A 12,976-nucleotide genomic window follows, 5' to 3' on the forward strand; every position below is an offset into this window, starting at 1 on the left:
ATGAGGAAAACCAGCAAGATTTCCCCATTTGATTCAAATAGGCATTGTCTGAAATATCTCGCGTTAACGGAAGGTACAGCCCTGCATTTGCTGATTGCTGTTATTGCAATTTGCAACATCAGTGCCAACAATGACTTCAATAACAGCAACCGTTCTCTGCATACTCAACGCGTAAATTTTCCCTTGAGATGCTAGATAGCTGTTCCGAATTTCATGAACTGTTGCTTCGGATCATTTGGATCGATAATAGTGCAACCCCGTTTCTCCCATACATGCACAGGGTTCAGCCAACAGAATGCAAAAGCTGGATTGCTGATACCTGTAAATATCATCGGGAGACAAAACTTCGAAGACATAGGGGACTCATTGATCAGCACGGATTTAAGGGGAACGTTGCATCCCAATTTGGGACATGCCTACAATCTCTTGAGGCAATGTTGCGAAGAATATACTCTGATGGGCTATTGCGTCGGGAAACAACTGCACCGTGGCCACATCCAACATAGTACAATGGCATAAATCCAGGTTCCCAGAACTCTGGATGACTCCCACAATGAGGCCAATTTATACTGATTTCATGATCTTGACGTGACAATTCTTGAGATGTTCTTTTGTTCATATTTCATGTTATTTGATTATTAGTTACACCTACTGCTAGTTTGCTCCTAGGATTTGTATTCCTTTCCATTCATGTGAGATTCTTACAGAAGCCTGTGAACTGTGAAGGCAAAGATAACATGGATAGAGAAAACTTGACAAGGCCGGTGTTTGATACTTCGATTAGTTGTTAGATTAGTATTTTTTTTCTTCTTGTCTAGTTTTGAACCGAGGACCTCTAACTTCTTTCATCAGTTGAAATTAATTGAGCTATGTAACTAATAAAACTTCCATGTATCTGAAAATAGTCTACTTAAAATTTGTATTTTATTCAAGACGACAAATTCGACAACACATTACCTCAACAAAAAAAAGTTTGACAACACACTCACAATTAAGCACTTGATATATAATGGATGTTATTTAGTAGATAGAGTGGAGGACCCAGAAAACAAAATATGTGGTGAGATTATGTGGAGAATTACTTAGTACTAGTATCTAGCAAAACACTAACAACTATAATCCGGAAATTATGATGAATATTGAAATGTGTTAATGAAATGAGTAAAACAGAAATTCATGTTTTTCATTTAATAACCAAAAAAGTTAAGCTCAGATGTGCCAGTTTTAGCCACCAAAGGGGACATTATTGTGATAAACCCATTACCACATTTGACACAAATATCATCATAGCTAATTTTGCACCAGCCGGGAATCGAACCCGGGTCTGTACCGTGGCAGGGTACTATTCTACCACTAGACCACTGGTGCTTTGATGTTTATGTTTGACACTTCTTGCTATAGATACGGAAATCCTTTGTCTGAAATCCTCTTTGTTTTTCCTATTTCTTTATTTATTCTTTCCATCTATAATGTATGAATGTCTTATCTTATACATAATTTATCATTATGTATGTAAAATGTAATAATTATCAAATAGTCGTATACGCATAATTTATTTACATATGATTATTAAATTCTTAAAAATGTATTTAGAGAAACAAAGAGAAAAAGTAAAAACCATATTTCTTTTACCGGGGTTAAGAATAAAATTTGATAATTTTATAAGGACTAAAAACATATATATTTTATAGTATGCTAAGCAGTTGGGCTTTAATCGTGTAGACGTGGAAATTGAATCTCTTCATGTGGTAAATGTGCTTAATAATAGTGGTAAAGAGGGAAGTCTGATGAAAAGATAGTTGATAACTATGATTAAATGACTATTAGATTTGCAGTGGGAAGTGGTGGTGCGTCACTTTTATGAGGAAGCTAATTAGTGCGTTGATGCGTTGACAAATTATGGAGTTTTTTTAGATACGGACATTGTGTTCTTTGTGACATGTCCGTCTCAATTTAATCACTTATTAGTAGCTTATGTTAAGGGAATTTCGCGTCTGCTTATAGTTTCTTTTCTTGGATTTTTGTAGCCCTCTTTGCAATAAATTTTTTTAGCCTTTAAAGTGAAACGATTAAAAATGCATTTAATATTGGTTAAATAACTTTTTAAAGTTTTAAGATGTTGATTACACAAGTTCTAAAACATAATTTCTTTATTAATAAGCTTAACAAATATCCCAAAGACACTATTTAACATTTTTGATGTTTATATAGTAAAAAATAAAATAAAAAAAATACTATATGTTTTTGCATTTATAAAAAAATGTAATGAATATGAAACACAGTCTTAGGTGTAATATTCACCAGTTTTGTTGAATGTGACAATAATTATGAAAACAAAAGTGAATGTGAATAAAAAAAAATTATAATTTATTTTAATTTTTTTATCCCATTTGACAAGCTATGTGTTGTTATTATTTTATATATGGTCAGTACATAATTATTGAGATGAAAAAATATTTAAATATATAATAAAAGAACATTTATAAATAATACTATGAACACTTTTGTATTTTTTTCCAGCTGGTTGTGTTTTCATCTTGGTCTACTGGTTAAATTTTAGTTTTCTTATGTTGGTTCACAAAGAGAATTTTTTTGTCATCCTACCAATTTTCCCGCACGCTCTATAAAATTACTAAAATATTCTTTATCCGCTATAATCCGTTAGATAAGTAGCGGATATTATAAAAATATAATTTCAAGAAAAATACATTCTTTTATACGTTTTCTACTTAAATAACAGAAGAGTAGAATAAAAAATTAATAGGACTCGCGAGAAGGTGCCATGGTGGTAGGGTGGCAAAATAAACCTCTTTGTCCACAAATCTATGTGCATTCCTCTCAACAAAAAGGCTCAGCCCAACCTGACGGCTCCTTAGGCCCAATGTTTTTTCTTCCACCAAATTGGCCTCCAATTTTATTTGGTTATTTCACTTACCAAAAACTAATAACTTAACAAAAAATAATAAAAAGTCCGTCAAAAAAATAAATAAATAGTATAGATCAAATACAATTACTTTTGCTAACTCATATATCTCTTATTAAAAAAAGTTGAGGGAGTGTAATTTTATAAGATATAGCAAATTTTACATGTAATTATGTCTACACACAACATCATTTTTTTATTTTTGTGTGTTAAACCTCCAGTTTCAAGGGGAAGCGATCTCGATAATTCGGAATTCAATTGAAAATAAGTAAAGTTTGACTAACAATTATTTCACATATAAATCAACTCGAATTCTTTCAAATAATTAGTTTATAGTTGGAGTATATATATTAACCAGTTGAGTCAAATCAATTTTTGTTGTTGTTGTGGTGTTACAAAGTACAAGAGAAATAAAGTCTGTGCATGTATTTTGTTCCCTAAGAACATGCACTAGTATATACAGTGCTACTAATTCCATGCCGACCATGGATAATATGAAGGATATATGTTTGTAGCATAAATGTGCAAGGTATCTCGTCCAACATTAACCAATTCAACAGCTTCCAAGCAATAGTTCTTACAATGTAACACACGATGTGTTAAGCCTTCAGTTCCAAGGGGAAGTGATCGTGATAATTCAGAGTTCAATTAAAAAATAAGTAAAGTTTGACTAACAATTGTTTCACATATAAATTAACTCGAATTTTTTCGAATAATTAGTTTGTAGGTGGAGTATACTAAGCACTTGAGTCAAATCAAATTTTTCTGGTGGTGTTACAAAGTAACAGAGAGAAAGAAAACAAGAAATAAACATAAACTAAATTCTAAGCTTCTCTTTCAAAACAAGAGATTTCAAGTCAGACAGTGGGCAATTTCAGTGGACAGAGCACCTGAAATGTGATCTCTCATTTTCCATCTGTTCATGTATTCTGTTCCCTAAGAACATGCACTAGTATAGTGCTACCAATCCTATGCAGACGATCAATAATATGAAGGATCTCCGTAGCATAAATGTGCAAGGTATCCCATCCAACATTAACCAATTCAACAACTTCCAAGCAATCGCTCTCACAAATAATGTTACATACAGCAAGAACTTTTTTTCCCATAAGCGAAGAGCATCTAGATATCAGGGTACAAGACAGGCTTCACATCATCCTTTGTTGCCCATATGTCCTTACAATATAATAGTTACACTTTAAAAAATATCTAAATTAAAATATTTGAATAAAAAAAATTCAATAAAATATTTTATTAGTAATTTAAAAAACTCTTAGCGCCAAGTTTGTCTTAATTACACATCAAAACAACGTTAGACGGCGCTGCTCAGTAAATTATGGAGCACACTACATTAAGAAAATAACAAGCAAAATTATACAATGATAATATTTTTGTAGCCTAGCTAATACTAGTTTTATTATATTTGTAAGATGTTTAATATCTATAATGTTAAACTAGACGTTCACTTTAAAATTTTAGTACCATGCAAATGTAGTGGTAACTAAATTCAGTTTAATTTACCATAATCATATCAAAATTGATTGAAAGATATATAATTGATTTTGACATGTTTGAATAATCACCACATCCAAGCTAATTGTTTAAAACACCATAATGCCTACAAAATAGACAAAATTAAATGAACGAAATACTTAAGTTTCCGAATTTGTAGCGTTAGTTAAATATGTAATGGATCAAAGTCGGTCAAATAATTCAAAAGAAAAAAAAGCACAAGATGAAAAATTAATCCACACCGCACTAAGACAGGGAAACTAAACTATATATGTTATACTTTAACGACAAAATCACAAAACAAATCTATGTAAATAATACTTATTTATATAAAAGAGGAGAAAAATGTAGATGGGTATAATCATAATTTTATGTTTATTCTTCTTTTTTTAACTTAGTATGTTTGGTTAGAGAGAAGTTGAACTTTCTCTCACTTGAAGCTTAAGTTAAAAAAAATAAACATAAAATTATGATTTATAACTTTTAACTTCAAATATAATTTTTATACCGAAATTTATTATTTAACTCTTTTTTAGCACATATATTCACATATAAATCACTTAATTGCAACTCATATTTATCTAAATTGAATTTAAGAATTTTTTTTGTCAATGTTGAATCAAACACGCATGGTGATTCTTATAGTATATGAACCAGAAATTTAATACTGTAGTTTATAGAGCATGCCAAGATTATAAGGAAAGCAAAACCATAGTACTAAAGAATGAAGCATGCGCTCATGATGTATTGCAGAAAAGAATGTGAATAATGTACTATTTTTTTGGGTATGAGAATGTGAATAATATATTCTAAGTATGAAACATTGCATAAAATCCAAGGTAACATCATCCGATTAATAATTGAACAACTAGAGATAATGCGACATTATGGTTTCATTATAGAATTATTATGGAATGTATTAGTTGCCTTGTTTCTTGGGTTTGCACGTTTCTAAACACCTGTACCACATTCTGTTTAATTCTATTAGCATATATTGTATACTATTATTCATCCCTTAAAATAAATAAGCAGAGAATTTTGAATTCAAATCCCGACTCTTATATATATTACGATATTCATATCAACTGAATTATACTCACGAGTATAATATAATCTTATTTTTATGGGCAACATAAGGATGTAGTACTTCACTTCAATATTTTTTGTTTATAGATTTAATGAGTCTAGCGTTGAAACTTACACATACAAGTGTAGACAAGAGAGATATGAGATTGAACTCAGGTCGCATTGTATCAAATATATTTGTGATCTTTTATCATCTGCGTTGTACTTAATAACACTTCAATTTCAAGTTCGGTATGAAAATTACTTTTATAGGAAAAAAATTCTATATGAAGATATATAATTTTTTAATTACTTATATGTTAGTACATGTATAATGATTGGAATCATCTTGAAGTTATCGCATGATTTGCACGATCTTAGGATGATGTTGGCTAGCTTAAACTTTTCCCAATCTTGTGAATTTGACTTTTCATTCATTAAAGAAATTCCTCCCTTGTTAGTTAATTAAGGGTATCCCTAAAAGTTAATTCCGTTTTCTTTTTTTTACCAATTTGAATCCAAAAGTTGTCCCCAGCCATTTTATTTGTTTCTAAATATAACCAATCAAGGTTTATGAGTCAAAGTTCCTATATATCCTTATTCACAATCATAGTTGAATGTACCATCGTCACTATATTTAACTTTGGTAAAATTCGAATGATTAAAGCAGGTTGTTATTTTTCCTTATAGTAGTTTTTATTCATATAAAATCTAGTTTATTATTTATATGAATCAAATGATTTCCTTAACAAAAGTGAAACTATATATTTATTTTGAAGCATGGTGAAACTATACTATACTGTATATGCCTAAGAAAAAGCGCAAAGCAGCATTTTGCTTGAATTTACCATTACATATGTTTATACTTTAAATTGTTCCCATACACATATATAGACATAGACAAAATTAATTATCACAAAAAACAATTATCACAATAAAATAATATTATGACAAACTCTCTTTTGAAAAAAACTAACTACTAGTCCGGTCAGCTTAATTCAGTCGGTAGGAATATCACATATTTTATATGTAGGACCAGAGTTCGAAGTCCGGACATTCACTTATCAATCTTAATGGTAGAATTTCTATAGCTCTAGATTAGTTGACAAGAAGAAAAAAAAAAAAAAAACTATAACTCAGACACCATTAAGAGTTAAGAAATGAAAAATTGTGATTCAAATAATGTCGATGAGTATATCAAATACTTTAGAATTAACTCTATAATTTATATGGAAAGGAGTATCTAGTAATTTAGAGTTATTAAACCATGAAGTAAGAAATCAAAATTGTGTTCTCTAAAATGATTAATCTTAGGAGGAATTTATTAACCACTTAAATCTAATTAATAGATTAAATATATCAAATACTTTTACCGCCTTTTACATTTATACCGTACTTACATGACATGATTTTCTTTTGGGTCTTGTTAACATGTGCATATAAGGCACATGTTAAGGTATCTCAATAGAGAAATTCAACATTTTATGATACAAAAATCTTAATGCTTGAAAAGTTAAAATATACAAATTCTAAAGTACAGTATAATTTCTATTTTTGATTCCTTAACATGTGCACATATGTTAACATTCTCCTTTTCTTTTTCTTGTTGGAATTTTCGTAATCCAAATATTAAATTAAATTACATGGACAGAGCAGAACATTATATCAAGTGAAATTAGAGCCAATAAAAACAACAAAATTGTGTGTATATAGAAGGATTTCTTTTGGGTGATCTATATATAAAAGGACTATCTAATCTAACACACACTAAAAATCAAGAGATGCAAAATCAAGGTAACCATACACTACTACATAAACAAATCATCTCTTGGTATCTCATTCACATTTCTTATTTTACACTAATCTCATTCGTTAATTCACCAATAACTATCATCGACCGTGTACAAAATAGTTTCTAACCATCCGATTAAAAATCCATAGTACTAATAGTGTCTCAGTGAACAAGACCTTATACATAATACATAATTGAATTCGACGCTATTTCTAACCATCCGATTAAAAATGAATAACCAAAATTAAAATCTATATAAAATCAACCAAATTAATTATATAAATCAAGATGGTCTAATCTATTTTATGCGGCTTCGATTTTATACTACATGTAGCAGTTACAACAGCCGATCGAAATCCGACTTATACATTAAAAAAAAGAGAGAACAGTGTATCTCTGATCTCCCCTACACTAAAACCTGAAAGCATTAACTTCTCTACATTACCTTACATTCACCAAATAAATTTCAATTCCCCAACTCCATCCATTAACATTCAATTCATTACTAACCTTGCACCAAATCCTCACGTGCCATTCACGTGCACACTATCTTATCTTCTCAAAACAACAACACAACAATAACATAACACACCCTTTTCCTCTTTCTGTTTCACTCACTCTCTCTCTCTCTTAACGTCGTCGTTTTCATTTTCAACATTCTCTACAGTTTCTATATTATTATGGATACAAATACAGTTACAGTTACAGTTACACCACCGTCACCGTCATCGTTACAAAACATAAGCCCCAGCATTCTCATCATTGTAATCGTTCTCGCCGTCACTGTCATCGTTTCATTCGCAATCTGTTTTCTTCTCCGTCACCTCAACTGTAACTGCCTCCGCCGTCGTATCGCCGCCGATCCAACATCAACAACAACAACAACCGAATCATCACATCACAACAACCAAATCTCGCCGGAGATAATATCTCCTTCCGTTATCGATTCACTTCCTCTGTTTACATACTCTTCCATTTCTCGCCGCTCCTCCGCCGTCACCGCCGCTGACTGCGCCGTTTGTCTCTCGAAGTTCCGTAACAGTGACCTCCTCCGTTCTCTTCCACTATGTTGCCATGCATTTCACTCTGATTGTATTGACACGTGGCTTCGTTCAAATCTCTCATGTCCTCTATGTCGTTCCTCTGTTTTTCCTTCCGATTCCGACCTCGCGAAAATTCTCCGATCAAATTCCTCGGAGAGTTTCCGAGTTGAAATCGGAAACGTGAGCCGGCGAGGGACTAATTCAACTAATCCAGAACTCGCCGGTGGCGGTGACTCGAGGTCGTATTCTATTGGATCGTTTGATTATCATGTGGTTGAGCCATCGGAAGTTTCATTCACACAAGATCACCGGAGAAGTGTTTCCGATCAGAAGGAAATTCACATTCCGATTTCAGATGATTCTTCTGTAGTTACTATTGCCGGGGAAGTTTCTGGCAGTGGACATTGGTTGAAGGATTACGTGGACAGGCTTTCGGCTACTATTTCATCGCGAACGGCGTCGTTTCGAAGCTCTGGAAGGTTTTTCGGTGGTGGCGGAAGTAGTCGGAGAATTGAGCCGGTTGATTATGATGTGGAAGGTGGCAGAATTGGTGAAGAGATTAGTGAAATGTTTCGTTGGCTTTCAGGGGTATGATGGTAATTAATTAGATTAATCACGTAGATTATGTTTTAAAATTTTGATATATAGTTTTTTATTTTTAATATTTTCAAGCATTCCTTGCTATTATTATCGTTTTAGAACAAAATTAGTGCAAATGATCAGAGAGGCATAGTAACTTGGATTTTGATGATGAATTTTATAGGAATGAATATGATAATTTGATCATAATTAGATGAAAAGATATTGGTAAAAGGCCACCAATTATGGATGATTTTTAGTGTAGTTTGTAGTATAATTTTTTCGTTCATCATATGATTATGTTTCGTAAATTGATCCAATCTAAATATAAACCGTATATTAGAGTTGTTTGTTCTTAAAAAGAGTACTGGTTCTCTTATTTTGTTGTCGGTATAGTTTTTTTTGTCAAGTAGTCTAATGATTAGAAAATTCACTTTAAAGGTGAATAAGTAGAGTGTTTCGAATTTAAATTCAGACTGTTACACATATAATGTGATGTCCCTATCAACTGAGCTAAGCTCACGAGACTCGTTGTCGGCATAGTTAATACAAGCAAAATACTACATCTTTTCTCAATGTGATGTCCAAAGTTTATTAATTTGTTTGGATGTTATTGTTGTTGGTTAACCTGTTAATTTTTCATACACCCAAAGAAGTAGGAACCAAAATCTGGTTCATTTAACTTGTTTAGAATATTGTTACGCTACTTCTATAAAAGGGTATTTTTGGATTTTAGGGTAAATGTGTCATATATGCGACAAACGAATGAAATACATATAGTTACTTTATGAAGTAGTGTAGTGACATTAGTAATAATCTTTGGCTTTCAATGAGAAAAGACATGACATGCTTTGTTTGGTGAATTTTTCTTTATGGTTCATCATACTAACTGGTGTCTTAAATATTTTTTAAGCAAAAAAACTACTGTATTAAAAAAAATTATAATATTTTTATTAATTTAATTATTATGCACCGTCATTTTAAAGTTATTTTACACATCTAATAATATATTTTACACATACATTCAATAATGTGTTGACACATCATTTAAAGAATATGACATGCCATGCGTTTTAAAACACATTACATGATGTATCAAATATATGTATGTGTAAAATAATATTACACTGATAATGTATATAAATTAAATTATATTTTTTATTATATTTGATTACTTAATAGTAACTAGGGGACATATTAGTAGTTTTTTTTTATTTTTACGTTTACCATGATATTGAGACAAACGTCGGAGAATCTGTAGGGCACACAAGTTGAATCCTAGGGGTCCCAACTGAATTTTCTCTATCAGAAATCGAACCCCTAACGACATGCTTAAGAGAACATATATACTTGGACCAATTCATTGTTGATTGTTATTTTTTATTTGTACTATTTTAAATATTTTATGGCACGTCTTGAGTCTTGTGTTGCGTAGACTATTTGATTTAGTATATATATATATATATATATATATATATATATATATATATATATATATATATATATATATATATATATATATATTATTTTGGCTTGTTCAAAAAAAGTATTTTATTTGTATTATTAAAAGTTTGTTCGGTGATTGATGGTGATTTCCGATGAAGAAATAAATAAGAGTAAAGTATAGGGGTTTCATGTAGGTGAGTGAAGAACGTATGGAATTGAATTAATGGTAGATCATTTATTGTATATTACCAACCTTTTTAATGATAAAGGTCCTACTTCTGCTTCAATTTTAAGTCTTTTGTGACGCTTATTTATGTTTATAGTAATGAAAGGGAACAACTTATTTAATGATCACATATAACGTGATGTTGAGACTTTATTTTTTGGTATGTTGAGAGTTGAGACCTTTTCCAATACTAGCTACAGTAGCATGTTAAGTTGAAACTATTTTTGTCAATTTATTCATTTTCTGATAAAATAGTAACCAGGTAGTCTTGTTTTTGTTTTGCTTATTATAGTACATGTGCATTTTTTTTTATTCCTTCATGTAATTTAATGATCAAAATTTCATCCCTTAAAATAAATAACAAGAAAATTTCAAATTTAAGCCTTAACTCTTGTATATATTGCAATGTCACTGTCCGTTAAGGTATATACTATATTCAAGGGGATTGTTTCATTCATTACTTAACTAGTCATATTTCCATTCCTATTTTACCTTACTTTGTTTTTCAAATTTTATTATTAGTATTTCTTTGATAAATTTTCTATCACTCCAAATTTGTTAACTCTTTCTTTTTTGTTGTTGATAAATTATGATTGTTAAATTGTTTTATAATAAAAGAAAAAAGACATTAATGATTAAAGAGTTAAAAAAATCAACTACCATGTATAGTATACAATAGAGATATAATAAAATGGAGCGACCATCGAGCACTAATTAAATAGAGTTAAGTCTAGCGAAATGAACTCGATTCTCATAACATGGCGAACTTACATTCTAATTTGAGTAATCAGTCAATTTAGTCCCTAAACTATCACTATCTCACCAACTTAGTCCCTAAACTATTAAAACCAACTAAAAAGTCCCTAAACTATATTCACATCCTTCAATTTAGTCCCTAAACTATTAAAACCAACTAAAAGGTCCCTAAACTATATTCACATCCTTCAATTTAGTCCCTCGGTTAACTTTTCCGTTAAGAGACTGTTAGTAGTCCATAAACTATAAAAAATACTTCAATTTAGTCCCTAAACTATCTTTAAAAACAACAAAATAGTAACAATACTGCTAAATCATTACTGCTAAATCAAATTCATTTTTAACATAATTCATTACTGCTAAATCATCCTTTGTCTCGTTCACTACCTAGTAACAACTAACAACACAAATTCGTTCACTACCTAGTAACAACACAAATTCATTACTGCTAAACCAAATGAAACATTACTGCTAAATCAACAAAAACCAAAAAAACAAACTTAACCATAATTTAAACCATAAACCATAATCTTCATTACATAAATCAACTAAACCATAATCCATCAAATTCATTACATAAGTCAACAAATCCATTATCCATCAAAAGAACTAACTAAATCACAATCCATAGTTAACTAAAGAACAATATTAATCATAAACCATAATTTCATTACTAGAAAACTAGCATGCATCATTACAAAAAACCAAATATTATAAGCAACAATCAAACAAAAGCACTAAGTAGAAGGTCCTTCATTGCGTGATCCTCGGCTTAATCCTGGAGTTGGCATGAAAAACGTACCTTAAAACAACGACGACAACCGGAATTGGAGCGTATAGGTGGCGCTAGGGTTTTCAGATTGAGATGATTTGAGAGAGTTGATCGAGAAGAGAGATATAAGCGTAAAAATAGCTTTTGGATTTTAGGGTTTTAAAGAACAGTTAAAGGAATATATAATGGAGGACTAAATTGATGGATGGAAAATAGTTTAGGGACTAAATTGAAGGATGTGAATATAGTTTAGGGACCTTTTAGTTGGTTTTAATAGTTTAGGGACTAAGTTGGTGAGAAAGTGATAGTTTAGGGACTAAATTGACTGATTACTCTTCTAATTTTGTTTAAAAGAGGTATATACACTGTCCCCGTGAGCTTAGCTCAATTGGCAGAGACATTGCATCATATGTACAGGAGCGGGGGTTCGAATCTTGGACACTCCACTCATTCACCTTTAAGCTGGATTTTCCAGCAACTAGGCTACTTGACAAAAAATAAATAAAAGGTACGTACTCACATTTAATATTCGTCGGTCCTTTAAAAATGATTACCTCTAGTGAAAAGAATCTATATGTGACAAAGAAAGCAGTATCAAATTTATTGTTATCTGTCCAAAAATAAAAAATATAATTATATCGATTTTCATTTTCCATCCTTTTATTTCTAAAGTTCTTTTTGAAACACGCTTATCAAACATAACTTTTTTTTGGTCATATGAGATTTTTTAGTCGTATGAGATTATAAGAATGTACTCGTATTTTCTTTTATCACCAAGCTGCTATAGTTGTACTATGATGCTTTAGGCTGACTTGTAAAACCAATACATGTTTCTTCTTTTCTCTTTTAGATTGTCTAGGAA

At 30.8% G+C, this 12,976-nt stretch overlaps 1 protein-coding gene and 2 non-coding genes across 3 annotated transcripts; 1 reads left to right on the top strand and 2 right to left on the bottom strand.

Moving 5' to 3' along the window:
* Window positions 1-1,205: 1,205 nt before the first annotated feature.
* LOC123887846 lies at window positions 1,206-1,293 on the bottom strand. Its single transcript, XR_006801836.1, has one exon. It is a non-coding gene; the product is annotated as a small nucleolar RNA snoR114 (small nucleolar RNA).
* Window positions 1,294-1,297: 4 nt separating this feature from the next.
* Window positions 1,298-1,368, bottom strand: TRNAG-GCC. The gene has a single exon. It is a non-coding gene; the product is annotated as a tRNA-Gly (tRNA).
* A 6,410-nt stretch (window positions 1,369-7,778) lies between these two features.
* Window positions 7,779-9,117, top strand: LOC123883322 (E3 ubiquitin-protein ligase ATL4-like). Its single transcript, XM_045932080.1, has one exon. The coding sequence runs from the start codon at window positions 7,973-7,975 to the stop codon at window positions 8,927-8,929; it is 957 nt and encodes a 318-aa protein (XP_045788036.1). The 5' UTR covers window positions 7,779-7,972; the 3' UTR covers window positions 8,930-9,117.
* The last annotated feature ends 3,859 nt before the right edge of the window (window positions 9,118-12,976 follow it).

Source organism: Trifolium pratense, linkage group LG5, assembly GCF_020283565.1.
Source record: "Trifolium pratense cultivar HEN17-A07 linkage group LG5, ARS_RC_1.1, whole genome shotgun sequence".
Lineage (NCBI taxonomy): Eukaryota > Viridiplantae > Streptophyta > Magnoliopsida > Fabales > Fabaceae > Trifolium > Trifolium pratense.